The 18,777-nt window shown below is 44.9% G+C and overlaps 1 protein-coding gene across 1 annotated transcript in view; it reads left to right on the forward strand.

The window, feature by feature from the left end:
* The first annotated feature begins 23 nt into the window (after nt 1-23).
* XRCC6 (X-ray repair cross complementing 6) overlaps nt 24-18,777 on the forward strand; it is a 45,961-nt gene continuing 27,207 nt past the window's right edge. The window contains exons 1-6 of the mRNA XM_083156555.1: nt 24-194; nt 3,017-3,110; nt 11,375-11,487; nt 16,741-16,879; nt 17,858-18,112; nt 18,424-18,607. Of these exons, the coding sequence (XP_083012681.1) occupies nt 3,029-3,110; nt 11,375-11,487; nt 16,741-16,879; nt 17,858-18,112; nt 18,424-18,607 (773 nt within the window). The 5' untranslated portion in view covers nt 24-194; nt 3,017-3,028. The remainder of the gene's footprint in view (nt 195-3,016; nt 3,111-11,374; nt 11,488-16,740; nt 16,880-17,857; nt 18,113-18,423; nt 18,608-18,777) is intronic.

Raw genomic sequence — 18,777 nt, forward strand, 5'->3', positions numbered from 1 at the left:
ACTGAGAGAACATGCTGATACATCATACCACGCCCCCCCGGCTGTGGCGCTGGATGATGACGTGTGGAGCATGGCGTCACTGAAGTGACCCGAAACTGTGGAACGCAAATTGAAATTACGTGAGACTTTCGTGTATCGGCGGCGGCGGGAAGTGTAGCATACTTCCTGGGAAGGATTGTTGCGATAAACACAAGGTGATTTACCCGTGGCTGTCCAGCTGTTGTTGTGGTACTAAACGCGCCAGCATTCTGCCAGGGATTATTGGAAGATACAGTTCTAAAACTGGCCGGACATGTTGCTTTATACTGGTCAGGTGTAGCCGAGGTGGTGCTGTGCAAAAAGAGTGAAATAGCCCAGTGTTCCGCAGTTGCTCTCACTTTCCAAAAGTTTTCTAATTGTATATGCTGTGCCAGTCATCTTCCCTTGTTGTAATGGCTTCGTCGAATTGCTGTGCTCAAGCCTAATGATGAGGCCGACTTACCGACACCCCGTCCTGTTGCCCAACCAAGTAACTGAGTCTGAGATGAGACCACGTACTTTGGGCAATTTAAATCCTATAAATCACAACCAAAACACTTTCTGTGCTCCAGGCTAAACGCCGCATGCTGTAGTTGGTGTGAAAGTTGCATCAGCCCAATGCAGAGTTGTGTCTGGACGTGTCCTGGTTGCTCTGGTGTTCCAGAAAAAACAATTGTGGGCAACACTAAAAGCAGTATAAATACACCTGTATCATGTCATGCAGGACTATTGCTGCTGTATGATAATTTCGGCATTTAATAGTGTATTGGGGCAGTACGGATGGTGTAATGCTTAGCATTATTGCCTCACAGCATGGGTTTGATTCCCACCATGGCTCTAACTGTGTGGAGTTTGTATATTCTCCCCGTGTTTGCGTGGGTTTCCTCTGGGTACTCCAGTTTCCTCCCACAATCCCAAAATATACTGATAGGCTAATTGGCTCCCCAAAAATTAACCCTAGAATGTCTGTGTGTGGGTGGACATGTGGTAGGGAATATAGATTGTAAGCTCCACTGGGGCAGGGACTGATGTGAATGTTCAACTATACTCTGTAAAGCGCTGCGGAATATGTATGCGCTATATAAGAAACTGATGATGATAAGTTAGAATGGGTATGGATCATTTGGTCGGCAGAATGAAGTTTGACATACATTGGGTTAACCACTGAAGTGTGACAGGCCTTAGGTTGACACAGACAAAAGGTTGACAGGGCCATATTGTCGACACATGCATTAGGTTGACATGGGTTTTTTTTGTCCCAAATGTTGGCATGGGCACTGTATTGGTGCATTTGGTATGCTAGGCACTCTATTCTATTCCTCCTCATGCCCTAGAGGATGGTAGAGCATCAAATAACCTACATCGACCTTCCCAATGTCAGCCTAATGCATATTTTGACCTTAGGCATGTTGACCTTTTTCCTGTGTTGACCTTCAGTGGTCGTCTCAATGTTTGTTGACCTTCATGGTCCTAAGGACAAGTCGGACCTGATTCCCCCCTGCAGCTCCCCGGGAGGGGGACACACGATTTGGCACTTGATGTGCCAAGTTTTGCAAATGATACATCGCATGCGATGTATCATTTGCAACTCCAGGGGAGCTGCAATGTGAAGTGAGCAGGGGGCAGGGGGACATTGAGGCGGCTGGGGGACATTGAGGCGGCTGGGGGGACGGACGCTGCGGGGGACACAGAGGCGGCAATTACTTACAGCTGAGCCGGGAGCTGTCTGTACCGAAGAAAAAAAAAAGCCCATACAATGAATGGGCAGCCTGTGATTGGCTGCTGAGCGCTCTCTCAGCCAATTGCTGACTGGCTGAGAGAGCGCTCAGCCAATCACAGGCTGCCCATTCATTGTATGGGCTTTTTTTTTTTTTTCCTTCCGTACTGACAGCTCCCGCCGGCTCTATGCCGCCTGTGTCCCCCGCAGCGTCCCCAGCCCCCCCTGCTCCCTCTACCGCCGCCCCACTAGGTCCCAAGTCGGGTGGTCGGACGTGCAGCAGGTCCGACCACCCGACGCAGATCCGATGCGCACGGGACCGCGCATCGGATCTGAGGGGACATCAAAACTAGCCGATTTTGGTCCGATTTCGGCCAGATCCGACTGATCTGGCTGAAATCTGACCAAAATCTGCTAGTGTATGGGGGCCTTAAGTACATTTTAGATTTAATCTGTTTATGCCACTTCTGTTTGATAATATTACACATACAATGCATGCAGGTGTGCCCTCATATATTGTGCTGAAGTTGCGGCAAATACCCATCTTGGCACGCCGTGTCCTTGGCGATTTGGCTGCACAGAGCTACTTTCTTTGTCAAAATATGAAACCTTTGCAAAACTACATTGCTGGCGTGCACTGATCAATGTGATGTGCAACATATGTGTGCCATGTAGGAATCTGTAACCAGGACTGTGGTGCAGTGGCAGTGGTTTTGTCCAACCCAACTTCATTGTGCATCATCTGTGTCTTTCTACCTAATTCAAATTCCTGTGTGGGTCAAGTCCGTAGCCCAATGTCTTTAGTACACAGTGAGTAATGTTTTGCTGCATTACATGCCTTTCACATGCTGTATAGATGCATGAGGACATATTTGCATGTGTTGGCTCTGGCATTAGTACTGGCAGTTTAAAATATACTGGAAAGCTCTTGTAGCATAATCATGGTGTGGCCTCATAACTGGTAGTAATAAGCAAATCTTGTTTCAGTTGTACAGTTAAAGGCCTAGGGCAGATTTACTGACTAGCAGACTGTACATCCACTCATGTCAGCAGTATAAACCAGCCATTGTGCTGGCTTGTACAGCCATGCCCACCTATATGAAAAGGTTTACATCCTTAATTTGCATATCTTGCAAATTGTTGGCTTAAAATTATTATTTTTTTTTGCATTTTGTCCAGTCCTTTAACTTTGTAATGTCAATCCATGGTGTAACTTTTTTTCTTTACTTTGTGTAATTTTGTTGATTCACTTATGTAGTCCACATTTTATATTCCTTCCAGACATCTATAAACATGCCAGAGTGGGGTTCCTACTATGCTAATGAGGAGGGGGAAGAAGATGAAGAAGCGGAAGATGGAGAAGCAGGACATAGCGGTAAGATAACTTGGGTGTTATTTCTGAGGTCACAGAAGTAGGTGTACACAGTGCTTACATTTGTATGTAAAAAACAAACCCTTTTTTAACCCCTTCCCGACATTTGACGTATATATACGTCATGGCCGGGAAGTACTTCCCGACACATGACGTATATATACGTCATGACTTCAAACTGTCACTGCGTCTAGAGACGCAGTGACAGAGGGACGATGTCTGCTGTCCCTGACAGCAGACATGTCCCTGCATGCCCAGGGGGGGCTGCGATGCCGCCCCCCCGTCGGCGATCGCTGTGATTGGCTGTTCAATGTGAACAGCCATTCACAGCGTTTTCTGTGTCACCGGCGAATAACGTTCGCCGGTGACACGGGATCGGAGGTGATTGGTGCTGTAAAGTACAGCACCAATCACCGCGGGGTGTAAGGGTGACACTGGTGTCACCCCGCCCGCCCCCAAAGGCCGTGATTGGTTCGTCGGACCGACGGACCAATCACAGCCATGGAGGGGGGTTTAAACTAATACCCCTTTTACACCAAAAACCCTGGTCGGACCCTGGTCTTTGAATGCTGGAGTATCCAGGGTCTGACCCTGCTTTATACCCCATTTACACAGCACTTTGACCTGGGTCGGACCTGGGTCTGCACCATTTACACTGAACCTGGGTCAGCCCTGCCTTAAATAATATTTTATATATATATTTATAGAAAAAAAAAAAATATATATATATATATATATATATATATATATATATATATATATATATATATATATATATATATATATATATATATATATAGAAATATATAATATATAGAAATATAATATATATATATCAGGGCTGACCCAGGTTAAGTGGTTTTTTTTTTTTTTTTAAGGTGCTGGGGGTGCCGGAGGGTACCTGTCCTGCCTGCTGTGCTTGGTGTACCTGGGGGTACCGGGGTGCTGGGGGGTGCAAGGGGTGCTGAAGGTACCTGTCCTGTCTGCGGTCGGATCTCAGCGGAGAAGATGATGTGCGCCGTTGCTGTACCACCCCCCCCCCCCCCCCCCCCCCCCCTCCCCGGCAGACGGTCCGTGCGGCGTATGGAGTGTCAGTGGCGGGGGTCCCTCTGGCGCATGGGAACTAGTACTAGTTCCTATGCGCTGGAGGGACCGCCGATACTGACACTCCATACGCCGCAGGGACCGGCTGCCGGATGCGGGGGGGGGGGGTGATACAGCAGCGGCGCACATCATCTTCTCCGCTGAGATCCGACCGCAGGCAGGACAGGTACCCCCAGCACCCCCGTACCCCCAGCACAGCAGGCTGACAGGTACCCCCCTCTCCTCAGCAGCCGCAGGGACCCCCCTCCTCCCGCAGCAGCTGGGAACATCTTCCCCAGCGCTGCACGCTGTGGACCCGCTGCGGGTGCCTGCACCCGCAGCGGGACCATTTACACCGACATTTACACGGGTCCTATCCGTGTTCTACCCAGGTCAGGACCTGGGTAGAGGACCCGTGTAAATGGAAACGGATACCCCCCATTTACACCGCCGCGGATCCGGGTCTGACCCGCCGCTGACCCGGATTTTTCGGCGGTGTAAAAGGGGTATAACGGTGACTGCACTGCAGACGCCATTCCGGTCTGGAATTGCGTGCAGTGCGGTCACGGTGCCCAGCTGCCGCCATATACTGACCAGAACCTTGCTAAATACTTACCTGATCACTGCCTGGATATTGCTTCTTCTTGTGACATCCTGTGCTGTGTTGTGCTGTGTTGTGCTGCTGCGAGTTATTAGAGATAGAGAGAGATAGAGAGAGATAGAGAGAGATAGAGAGAGAGAGATTGTGCTATATATTTTTTATATAACTGACTGCTGCCCCCCCTTTTGTGCTGATCAGTATAAATTAACTGATCAGCAACTTTTTTGGGGGCGCAGGTTTTTTTTAATATATATATATATATATATATATATATATATATATATATATATATATATATATATATATATATATATATATATATATATATATATATATATATATATATATATATATATATATATATATATATATATATATATATATATATATATATATATATATATATATATATATATATATATATATATATATATACCTGTCAGTGCTGCAGTGTCATAGGGCAGTATTCAATGAGAAAAATTCGCTGTGATTTCTGGAGAGTTTGTGCTTTTCACGCGGTGGAGAGAGGTTTTTTTTCTCCAAAGGCGAGCCACCCTATTCAATGTGAAATATTCTCCGTCTTTCTAAGTGATTCTCGCCGTCTCTCTCCGTGTAGAAATTCTCCATCTTTTGATGGAGAGCAGGAATGTGAACTTTTAAACTAAAAGGGTGTTTTTTTTTAATTTTGGTGTAAAAAAATCAGGTTTTTTTTTCTGTGAAGGGCCATGTTATTTTTATTCATGTGCCTATAGCACATGAATATATATTTATTTTTAAAAAAAAATATTTTTTTACATTTTTTTTTTTTTTTTTTTTTTACACAGTGCAGCCAGCAGGGGGCCGGAGCGCTCGAGCCGCTCATTAGATATTCATATATTCACTGCACCCGATGCACGTTCGGGTACAGTGAATACTGGGTCCCCCGCTGGCTATAGGGGGGGCAGCCTGTGCTGCCTGGGTCCAGGGGAGCCCTGCTCCCTTCCCCATATCCCCTGCAGCAGCCAAGAGAGACTTTAATCTCTCTTGGCTGCTACGTCCCCCGGCTCCCTGACAGCTCCCTGCCGCGGACGCTCGTCCGCTGCAGGGGTTAAGACTCGCCGCGAGTGGCGGCGAGTCTTTAACACGTTGAATAGGGGGAGCAGGAGTGGCAGCGAGCCCTCCGGAACACGGAGAGTGCACGGCGAGCAAAAAAAAATGCTCGCCGTGCACGGAGAATATTTTCATTGAATACTGCCCATAGAGTGATAGATAGTGAGAGATAGAGAGATACAGAGAGATAGTGACAGAGAGTGATAGAGACTGCTATATTTTGTGTCTGCTGCCCCCCTTTTGTGCACCCCCAGCAACTTTTTGAGGGTGCAGGGGTTATTTTTCATATATATAACTGGCAGTGCTGCTGCTGCAGTGTCATAGAGTGATAGATAGAGAGAGAGAGAGAGATAGTGACAGAGAGTGCTACATTTTGTGTCTGCTGCCCCCGCCTTTTGTGCTGATCACTATATCTGAGGTGATCAGCAACTTTTTGGGGGTGCAGAGGTTTTTTTTTTTATATATACCTGTCAGTTGCTGCCAGTTGCACTGTCAGTTGCACCAAAGGTTGTGCACCTGCTGCCCCTCACTGGTAATCAGTGTCGCATCACTGATCACCTTTTTTTTTTTTTGTGGGTGCTGTGGGGTCTTTTTTAATTTTTTTTTTACACACACTGTGATTTTGTGGGTGTCCTGTGGCCACTGTGCGCTGATCAGTGACGTACATCACTGATCAGCTTTTTCGGCACAGGGTTGATCTATTTTTTTTTTTTTTTTTTTTGATCAAATTCCTGTTGCCTTTGAGCGCTGTTCAGTGACGGACGTTACTGACCAACATCTGTGCTCAATTTTTGCCGCAGGACCTTTTTTTTTTTTTTTTTTTTTTTTTTTTTTTTACCCCTTCAATTTTTTTTTTTTTTTTTATAAAGTATTTTTTTTTCTGCACTACATACACACTACACACTACATACCCCCCGGGTTGAAATAAAGTTTGTACCCCCCCCCCCCCTACACTATACACGTGTTGAAACATTTCACTACCAGTAACACAAAAATAAAAATGGCATCCCAAATGTCATCCCAAATGTCATCCCAGTCATCCAGAAGAATGTATTCAGCGGAGGAGGCATATGCCATGCTTGCCTCTGACTCTGACACAGCCAGTGATGCAAGCGGGGAATTTGAAGGATTCGCCTTAAGCTCCTCTTCCTCCTCTGGTGATGAGGGACCCCCTCAAAGACGCCCCCGTAGAGCAGCTGAGACCCCCCCCCCCCAATAATTGATCTCGTATGGACCCCACCACCAGACAATTTTGAGCCCCAGGTTCCTGAGTTTTTGGCCATGCCAGGAATCCAATTTGATTCCACAGGTCTCAGAGAAATTTACTTTTTCAAATTATTTTTCTCTGATGATTTTATAAATTTAATGGTGGACCAAACTAATTTATATGCCCAGCAGTTTATTGCTCAAAACCCCACGTCATCATTTGCTAGGTGGACCCCTGTAGATGCAGTAGAGATGATGACGTTTTGGGGTCTGGTGTTACATATGGGCATAGTAAAAAAGCCAGAAATTAGGCAATATTGGAGTACAGATGTTCTGTACAGCACCCCATTTTACCGTATGGCCATGCCCCGGGCTCGATTTGAGACGATCCTTAAATTTTTGCATTACAACGATAATGCACAGTGCCCACCCAGAGATGATCCCACCTTTGACCGGCTATTCAAAGTCAGGCCGGTCATTGATCATTTCAGTGCCAAATTTGAAGAGATGTACATCCCAGATAAATTAATTTGCATAGACGAGTCCCTTATACATTTTAAAGGAAGGGTTAAATTCCGCCAGTACCTTCCCAGTAAGAGGGCAAGGTATGGCATAAAAATGTATAAGCTGTGTGAAAGCACCTCAGGGTACACTCACAGGTTTAGGGTATATGAAGGGAAGGATTCAAGAATTGAACCGCCAGAATGCCCCCCCTCCCTCGTAGGTGTTAGTGGAAAAATTGTCTGGGATTTAGTGCACCCCTTCCTGGATAAAGGTTATCACCTCTATGTGGATAACTTTTACACTAGCATCCCCCTGTTTAAGGCCCTTGGTTCAAGAGGTACAGCAGCTTGCGGTACTGTGCGCAAGAACCAAAGAGGCCTCCCAAAAACGCACATTGCCCAAGTAATGAGAAGGGGTGAAAGCAGGGGAATATGCACCGAAAATATGTTGTTGGTCAAATATAAGGACAAGAGGGATGTCCTTATACTGACAACAATTCACGGAGACAGTACCACCTCCGTCCCTGTACGAGGTACCAGTACCCACACCTCAAAACCTAATTGTATCCTGGATTACAATAGGTACATGGGCGGAGTGGATCTTTCAGATCAGGTACTGAAGCCGTACAGTGCCCTGCGGAAAACAAAAATCTGGTACAAGAAGCTGGCCGTGTATATCATCCAGATGGCACTGTATAACGCTTACGTGCTATTCCGTTCTACCGGCCAGAGGGGGACATTTATGCACTTTCAAGAGGAAGTCATAAAGGGCCTAATATTTGGGAACCAGCAGGCAGAGGGCCCCAGTACTTCTAGTACTGGCCCCCGTATTGTACCAGGGCAGCATTTTCCGAACGAAATCCCCTCCACTGCAAGAAAGGGCAGGACACAAAAAAGGTGCAAAGTTTGCTATAAAAAGGTAATAAGAAAGGAAACTATTTTCCACTGTGAAACTTGCCCCGACAAACCCGGCCTATGTATAAAGGAGTGTTTTAAAATATACCACACATCTATGGATTATTAGGTTCATCATTTCACCGTGCTTCGGGGGTCTTGCTAATGCCACATAGCACCCACCAACATTCCACCAGAATCTGAGCTGCAAAATCCAAAAATCACTCCTTCCCTTCTGAGTCCTGCCATGCACCCAACTGGTATTTTTTGGTCACATATGAGGCATTGCCATACTCGGGAGAAATTGGGGCACAGATTTTGGGGTGCTTTTTCTCCTTCATACCTTCTGAAAATGAAAAATTTTGAGCCAGAACTGCATTTTTGTGTAAAAAAAAATGTAATTTTTCATTTTCACTGCCCAGTTGTATCAAAATTGGTGAAACCCCTGGGGGTTTGAAATGTACACTATACCCCTAGATGAATTCCCTGAGGGGTGTAGTTTGCAAAATGGGGTCACTTGTGGGGGGGTTCCACTGTATTGGTGCTTTGGGGGTCTTGCTAATGCGACATAGCACCCACCAACATTCCACCAGAATTTGTGCTGCAAAATCCAAATATCACTCCTTCCCTTCTGAGTCCTGCCACTTTTTGGTCACACATGAGGCATTGCCGTACTCGGGAGAAATTGGGGCACAGATTTTGGGGTGCTTTTTCTCCTTCATACCTTCTGAAAATGAAAAATTTTGAGCCAGAACTGCATTTTTGTGTAAAAAAAAATGTAATTTTTCATTTTCACTGCCCAGTTGTATCAAAATTGGTGAAACCCCTGGGGGTTTGAAATGTACACTATACCCCTAGATGAATTCCCTGAGGGGTGTAGTTTGCAAAATGGGGTCACTTGTGGGGGGGTTCCACTGTATTGGTGCTTGGGGGGTCTTGGTAATGCGACATAGCACCCACCAAAATTCCACCAGAATCTGAGCTGCAAAATCCAAAAATCACTCCTTCCCTTCTGAGTCCTGCCATGCACCCAAATGGTATTTTTTGGTCACATGTGAGGCATTGCCGTACTCGGGAGAAATTGGGGTGCTTTGTCTCCTTCATTCCTTGTGAAAATGAAAAATTTTGAGCCAGAACTGCATTTTTGTGTAAAAAATTTAATTTTTCATTTTCACTGCCCAGTTGTACCACAATTGGTGAAACCCCTGGGGGTTTGAAATGTACACTATACCCCTAGATGAATTCCCTGAGGGGTGTAGTTTGCAAAATGGGGTCACTTGTGGGGGGGTTCCTAAATTTTAGCATCTTATGGTGCCTAGAAACCTACATGGTGCCTAAAAAATAATCTCATAAAAAGGAGGCTTCAAAATCAAGTAGGTGCTCCTTCTATTATGAAGCCTGTGGTTTGGTCAACGTGCACACTAGGGCCACATATAGGATATTTATGAAAACAAAAGAATTGGGGGAATCAATTTTTAGTCACATTTCTCTAGTAAAATGTACTGTGTTCCTTAGAAAAATGTATTAAAATTGCAAATCTGCAAAAAAAATGAAATTTTGAAATTTCACCTACACTTTGTTTTAATTCCTGTAAACACCTAAAGGGTTAACAAACTTCCAAAATGCTGTTTTGAATACTGTGAGGGGTGCAGTTTTTGAAATGGTATCATTTATGGGGGTGTCTCACATACAAGTCCCTCAAAGTCACATCAGAACTGAACTGGTCCCTAAAAAAAATCAGTGTTTGAAATTTTCTTGAAAATTTGAGAATTTGCTATTCATATTGTAAGCCTCCTAGTGTCCAAAAAAATTAAAAGGAAGTTGAAATAATGATGGAAACATAAAGTAGACATATGGTCTATGTTAGTTATTAGAGTGGTATGATTATTTGTCTCACAAGCAGAAAATTTAACATTTTGCAGATTGCTAAATTTTCCATTTTTTTACGACATTTTGGTATTTTTCACAAAAAAACACAGACTGTATCGACCCAAATGTACCACTAATTTGAAGTACAATGTGTCACGAGAAAACAATCTCAAAATCACTGGGATAAGTAAAAGCAAAAAAAAGTTATCCCCACTTAAGTGATACATGTCAGATTTGGAAAAAAAGGGCTCTGTCAGGAACGCAAAAACTGGCTCTGTCAGGAAGGGGTTAATTTAAAAAATAAAACAATTGCATGGTGTTTCCTGGCATGGTTTATACAACATTGCCAATTCTAGTTTCTCTAGAGTCAGAAGGAACACCAGTGGTTGGGGGGTTCTCCCTCCATGGGTACAGCCAAACCAATTGGCAAAAAAAAAATGGAGTATGCAAATAATGCCTGCCTGAGTCTTGCTCATGGGTATAACTAGTCCTGGTGCTGTCTGATACATTGTGGTTATGGGAACAAAAGTCCCCCCCCATATTTTTTTTTTTTTTTTTTTTAATATTTTGGAGAACAAATGCTGGCTAGCACCAGTGCCAACTTGACCCTGTATTTCGTATTGACTATTTCATTTATAAATATTGTGATTATTTCTGTGATTTTAGAGATAGATTAACTATAGACTCTAAATCAGGGATGGGTAATCTTCAGCCCTTCCAGCATGCCCTGCTACAGTTTTGCTTATTGACCATGCTAAAACTGTTGCAGGACATGCTGAGATGTGTACTTCAACAGCAGCTGGTGGGCCAAAGGTTCCCCACCCCTGTTCAAGTGGTGGTGTTGCCCATATCAATCAAATTCTGTCTAGAATTTAATAGAGAAATTCTAGCTAGAATCTTGATTGCTATAGGCAACACCACCACTTGTCTGTTTTAGAAGCTTCAGTTACTCTACCCCTTAATGTTTTTCTCAGTTGGTGCAAGTTATCCCGTTGTTATTCATTTTATCTATACTGTTTTAGAGTTCCGTTACGGGGGGAGAGACAGCCTAATCTTCCTTGTAGATGCCTCAAAACAAATGTTTAATAGCCTGGATGATGATGATGCATCAACGCCATTTGACATAGCTCTGCAGGTAATACCCATTTTCACTGATACATTTTTCGGTACTTGTTTCCTAGCACGGCCACAATCGTGAGTAATCGTGTCCCTTACTTAAGGGACACGATTACCCACGATGGACCTGATTTCTTTTGAAATCAGGTCCATTTTGCCGGCTAGGATAAAATATCGGGGGCATCGCGTCGGTCGTGACCATTAACATTGGTCCCGACGCGACCGACGCGATGCCCCCGATATTTCATTAACATTGGTCCCGACGCGACCGACGCGATGCCCCCGATATTTCCATAGACTTCAATGTTAAAAAATATTTTAACATTGAAATCTTGTCGGGAAAGGTAAAATATCGGGGGCATCGCGTCGGTCGGGACCATTAACATTGGTCCCGACGCGATGCCCCCGATTTTTGCATAGGATTCAATGTTAAAAAAATTTTTAACATTGAAATGGTGTAAAAATGTCAAAAAATGTGAAATGGGTCCATATGACCCATTTCACATTATAGATGTCCCCGTCGTCGCCCCACGATAGACGCCAACCCGAAGCGTGGCGAGCGCAGCGAGCCCGCGAGGGGCGTCGGTACGCGTCCTCCGACCTTTTCATGCCCTACTATCCACTAGGGCGTGGAGTGAGAATAGAATAGTGTGGCGAGCGCAGCGAGCCACCGAGCCCGAAGCGTGGCATGCGGATACCTTCACAGTTATACGCGTCCCCTTGCGGGCTTCACAGGTGTCCGTGGCGACGCGGACACCTGTGAAGCCCGCGAAGGGACGCGTTTACCTGTGAAGGTATCCGCGTCCCCTCGCGGGGCTCGCTGCGCTCGCCACGCTTCGGGCTCGGTGGCTCGCTGCGCTCGCCACACTATTCTATTCTCACTCCACGCCCTAGTGGATAGTAGGGCATGAAAAGGTCGGAGGACGCGTACCGCCGCCCCTCGCGGGCTCGCTGCGCTCGCCACGCTTCGGGTATGCGTCTATCGTGGGCTGCTGTTTACGCGCTTCAATTTGGGGGGGTTGGGAATTTTTTTCATTGAATACAATGTAAAATTGGGTCCCAGGGACCCAATTTACATTGGATTCAATGAAAAAAATCGGGTCAAAAATCGGTTGGTCGCGTCGATCGCATCGCATGCGACCAAATCGCATGCGATGCGATCGACCCGATTTTTTTCAGCACGACCACCCCGATCTTAATCGGTGTGGCCGTGCTAGGAAACAAGTACCCATTTTTCTACTTGAACCTTTGGATTGGACCTGTAATAACATCATATTGTAATTTTCTATAAATCATCTTAAAGTGAACTGCATCCATATATAGTTGCCAGCTAAATATCTAGATCTATAATACAGGTTGAGTATCCCTTATCCGAAATGCTCGGGACCATGAGCATTTTGGATAAGGGATTTTTTTTTTCTTCAGATTTTGTTCTACTTACATTTTTTCATACTTACCTGGTCCCCTGGTGGTGCCCTGATGGTCCCCCCCGGTGTTCACGGCGGCCTTCAGTATCCTTTTCAGTGACATCTCAGGGGAACTGTCACCGGCGCGACTGCGCAGTCGCGCAATTCCCCTTTGGGACCGGAGATGCCTCTGAAGAGGATCCCGGAGGCCGTCAAAATATTCTGAAAAACCACAGTTTTTGGAATATTTCAGTTCTTGGATTACACAGATAAGGGAGAACCGACCTGTACAATAAGGCATGAGTATATTATGGATAATGAGTCTCTCTCATCGAAATCGAGTGTTACTGTATAGGTATTTGATTTGTTTTCTGTGATGCAGGAGGACAGTGCCTTCTACAGAATATTGTTACATGAGATTCCAGAAAAACAAGGAATTGAAGGCGCTTGACTGGGATGTCCAGGTGTGTAGATTATTTTCTCGGTTATGGGAAACAAAACATAAACAAAGAATGTGTATCGGTGACACAATCAAAAATAATTTATCAAAGTTATCATGGGTCCCAGAGACAAATATCGTACCGGAACTCACAGTGCAGTGTTGTGCTTAACACATATAACGGTATCTTTTTAGGGGTACACCGCTGGTGATCAACTGACGTACAGATATCAAAAAGTGAGTAAGTACTACAATGTGCGTACCATACTCACTGGTGAAAATAGAAGATGAAACATAAATAAAGGTTTCTTTGACACTCAATCTATAACAGGCATGCGAAGGTAGATGGCAATGGTCTCAATGCTGCATACCGTACTCACTGCGTGTGCAGGTAGGATCCACTTATAAAGGTATCTTTATGAAGATGGTCCCCTTAAATCAATCCACTCTCAAATGTCCCCGTATAGTAGGCCGGAAACAAAGAGGAGGACCAGTCTCAGTAAAAAATATTATTTATTATAAAAATAGTGGTATGGCCTGCTGACCAATAACACTAATGAATAAAACAAAAAGAACTCACTTATCTTCCCGACATGTTTTGGCGGTCCCAGCCGCCTTTCTCAAGGATCCTTGAGAAAGGCGGCTGGGACCGCCGAAACATGTCGGGAAGATAAGTGAGTTCTTTTTGTTTTATTCATTAGTGTTATTGGTCAGCAGGCCATACCACTATTTTTATAATAAATAATATTTTTTACTGAGACTGGTCCTCCTCTTTGTTTCCGGCCTACTATACGGGGACATTTGAGAGTGGATTGATTTAAGGGGACCATCTTCATAAAGATACCTTTATAAGTGGATCCTACCTGCACACGCAGTGAGTACGGTATGCAGCATTGAGACCATTGCCATCTACCTTCGCATGCCTGTTATAGATTGAGTGTCAAAGAAACCTTTATTTATGTTTCATCTTCTATTTTCACCAGTGAGTATGGTACGCACATTGGAGTACTTACTCACTTATTGATATCTGTACTTCAGTTGATCACCAGCGGTGTACCCCTAAAAAGATACCATTATATGTGTTAAGCACAACACTGCACTGTGAGTTCCGGTACGATATTTGTCTCTGGGACCCATGATAACTTTAATAAATTATTTTTGATTGTGTCACTGATACACATTCTTTGTTTATGTTTTGTTTCCCGTAACCGAGAAAATAATCTACACACCTGGACATCCCAGTCAAGCGCCTTCAATTCCTTGTTTTTCTGGAATCTCTTGTACCGAGGATTGTCAAGTGGTCCTCCTTTGGGAATTGAGGCTGCAGGGACTTTTTAGCGCCTTGGGACTTTTCTACACTTTTTTATTTTTCAGAATATTGTTACATGTTGATGTAGGGTGTACAAAATTAATTGGTACTTGTGTAGTTTCACGGTGGCAGTTACGTAGTAAGCGTAGCGTCCCTGTCAGAATCTGCGTAGTGTTCCCGTGGGCATCGTTGCCAGTGTCCCTGCAAGAATCAGCGTAGTGTTGCCGCAGCTGTTGGGCTATGCTAACAGCGTAGCTTAAGCTGCTGCCGCGAAACTACACAAGGCGTCCCTGTTAGTATCAAAGTCATATTTGCGGCCAGCCGAAGCTTACTTAGTCAGTCAGCGTTACGCAGTTAGTATAGTCAGTCAGCGCTTATTACATTGTGTGGGAACCATTGACCATTTAACCTGCCTGACATGACAGGTGTGACTGTGTTCCTGAAACATCCCCACTATCCACACCAGCCCGAAGCGTGGCGAGGGGATGCGTTACGCGTCCTCCCGACCTGTTCATACCCCCACTATCCATGTTGGCGTGGAGTTGATTTTGTAAAGTGTGGCGAGCGCAGCGAGCCACTGAACCCAAAGCGTGGTGAGTGGACGCAGAATACGTGTGAAGTAATCTGTGTCCCCTCGCGGGGCTCGCCACACTTTATAAAATCAACTCCACGTCAACTTGGATAGTAGTTGTATGAACAGGTCGGGAGGACGCTTAACGTGTCCCCTCGGGGGGCTTGCTGCGCTCACCAAGCTTCGGGCTGGCTTGGATAGTGGAGGTTTGAAATGGAGGCATTTGCCAGTATGTAACATGGAGCACTGGCAAATGCCTCCTTTATTGTGCATGAGACGCACTTGCGGCACACCCCCCCCCCCCCCTTTGTGCAGGAGATGCATGCGCTACCGAACCCCTAACCCTGTTGGCAGGGTTCCGTACCCTGCCGCAATACTTACTGAGACGCTCCTGCATCTCCGACAGATGGAGTGCCTTTCCGCCGGTGCCCGCATGATCCCCTCTCCGGCATCTGCCAGCGGAGAGGGGATCATGCAGGCTCTGGCGCCGTGTGAGAGGTGCTCAGTAGGCTTGCCAGGGATGCTGGGGACAGAGCTGCAGCTCCCGGGGACAGTATGGTGACTACGCTTACTACGGTAGGCAGCTGTTGGGCAACATAGCATAGGCTGCCGCCATGAAACTACACATGTAAGGCAGCCATGTCCAAAGTCAGGCCTGGGGGCCAATTGCTGCCCGTGCTATAATTTCAAGCGGCCCGCAGCCTCCAGCTGGAAGCGGGCAGTGCATCAGTTGTGGGAAGAACGGGACACTAAAGGTGGGGCCCTGGCGAGCGCGCCTTAACCTTGCTGTCTGCTGCAGTGAGGAGGTGCCAGCCGCCACAGTCAGATGTGTTTGGCGTCCTACCCCTGCTGCTGCAATCGTATATCACCCTACTCCACAATCACAGTGACAGCAGTGTTTGAGGAGGGGGGCAGCAAGGGGGAAGCTTGCTTCCGTAACATGCAGAGCGGAGGAAGGCAGCAGCGGGAGCCCAAGCATCTCCTGTCCTTGTAGTGCCTGCTTTTCCTCTCCTTCCTCTGGCTCGCACAAGGGGCTGGAAATATACAGAGAAGGGAGGGGGCAGAGTGGGGGACATACAGTGAAGGAGGGTCAGGCTGGGGGACATACAGTGAATGGAGGCAGTGATGGCAATTCAGAGAAGGGGGACAGAGTTAATGGGTGCAGGCTGGTGAACACACCGTGAAGGAGGAGCAGGCTGGGGGACATACAGTGAATGGGGGCAGAGTGGGGGACCATTCTGATGTGATTAATAATTCAAAGAATGTCAGGCTGAATGGTCGGCCCCCACACATTTACACTTCACCAAATCTGGCCCTCGTCGCAAAAAGTTTGGACACCCCTTCGCTACGCTAATAATGTAGCTTCAAAGGTAGCGTAAGCTACCACTGTGAAACTACACAATTACCATTTAATTTACTGCGATACAGGAGCGCAGTAACTTCTACAGGCTACAGTAGCACACCGATGCAGGGTGTGCACATTTACAGTCAAGATTAGTTGTGCATGGTTATGTCATTTTTGTTTTGTGACCTGTTTTTTATTTTAGTGCATCCGCAGTGTCTACACCAGTAAGATTATCAGCAGTGACCGTGATCTCTTGTCTGTGGTATTTTTTGGTACCAGAGAAAGTAAAGATCCGCTCTCTATAAAACACACTTATGTTCTTCATGATTTGGATACACCAGGTAAGAGTTTCTTGTAATTTTGTTTCATCCAATGATTGTTATTGCAAGTGTTTTTAAAATACAGCATTGTAAAGTAGCCTTATAGTGGACCCACTGATTCTGGACTCCTTCGCCACTGTTTTATTTGTTTGGATTACTGTAAAGCCGTAACTTTTAACAGAGTAGAAGGTTCATAGCCTTGTCTCTTACTAACCAAGAACTACTCCATAGTCTCTGGCTACTATCTGGCATTGGTCATACAGACAAATGTCCTTGTCTTTAAAAGGGAAGCTTTCACTTATGTTCTGATTTGGCCAGAAAGGCTGCCAAACTACAGTTAGACACATCATTTTCAACAAGCAGGTAGAACACACTTTTTGGTCCAGATGTTTCAAGCTTCAAAAGTGATCAAATGGAGAGCAATAAACAACCAGCTCCTATCTGTCGTTTTTCAAACCCAGCCTGTAACATAAAAGTTAGAAGCTGATTGGCTGGCTGTTAATCACTCTCCATTTTATCACTTTTTGAAGCTTGATACATTTGGCTCTAAGTCTTTCAAATACATGGCTTTTCTAGGCTTGACTAGTTTGTAGCACACTGCTCCTTTTGCTACAACAGAAGTTACAGAAAAGTACCTTGATTTTATTTCAAATGTTAGTTATATCTAAATACATGTTATATATTTCCAGTCTAGTAGAATGATTCAGTGGCTGGTGATGTTTGGCTGTGAATATGTCCAGTATATACGAAACCCCCTTGAGTGCCAATTGGTGTGGAAATTGCCAAGCAAACATTTTTATTCATCATAATGACCTGGAATAATTACCTTTTTTTATATAAGAAATATAATCCTTTTTTTAATAAAGTAATTTTTATTAAACATTCAGCGTCTTGTAAACCAGCACTACAAATATCCAAAATAAACTTGATACAGTTTTTGTGGAACACAATTGTTCTAAGATTACCTGTTGGTCAGTATACTGTTCTTTCTGTGTATAGGTGCAAAGAGAATTCTGGACCTGGACAAGTACAGAGAGGCGAAAGGAAGGTTGCACTTCTCTGAAACCATAGGCCATTCAGAAGACTTCTCCCTGGGGGATGCTCTTTGGCAATGCTCAAACCTCTTTAGTAAAGTAAAATTACAAATGAGTCACAAGCGCATAATGCTGTTCACTAATGAAGACAATCCGCATTCCAATGATGCTGCCAAAACAATGCAGGCCACAGTCAAGGCAAAAGACCTGCGAGAGACTGGTAAGGGTCACCTTGTATTGTTTACCAATGTGACAATTGTCCCATAGTGTGGTAATGCATTGAATGTCTGAATCTGTGTGTTTGGAGCAGGGTATGGGCATGTGGACATTTATAGCCAATGAATGAAGCATGGGCATGTGAACCTTATAAGTGGAGTAGTGTTTGAATCATCCAAGATGTTGAAGCTGATTACTTACTATCTCTTTAACTGATGTCCTACAATGTTTGGGTAGCGGTGGACAATCTAGCTTTCATACAGAGTAATAAACTGCTTAACTGAGCTTGACTTAAGTTGTTTGTGGCATTTTTAGGGATCTTCTTGGATCTCATGAATCTTGAGAAAGCTGGTGGTTTTGACACCTCTTTATTTTATCGTGATATTGTTAACACTGATGAGGATGAGGAGCTTGGTGCGCAGAATAAAGCTTCCAGCAAGGTAGAGGACCTCATGAGAAGGGTGCGGGCCAAGGAGAACAAGAAGCGAGCCCAGTGCAGGTAATGGCCAGCATATCTCATCTGTCAGTCCATGAGTTATGTGTATTACTATTATTATTAATCATGGTAATATTGTGATTTAATATAGCACTTTTCTCCCAATTGGACTCCAAGTGCTTTCCGATATTCTATTTGAAAGGAAAATGATCTACATTTATATACAGGCTTTT

The sequence above is a fragment of the Crinia signifera genome, chromosome 8 (genome assembly GCF_055691185.1).
Source record: "Crinia signifera chromosome 8, ASM5569118v1, whole genome shotgun sequence".
Lineage (NCBI taxonomy): Eukaryota > Metazoa > Chordata > Amphibia > Anura > Myobatrachidae > Crinia > Crinia signifera.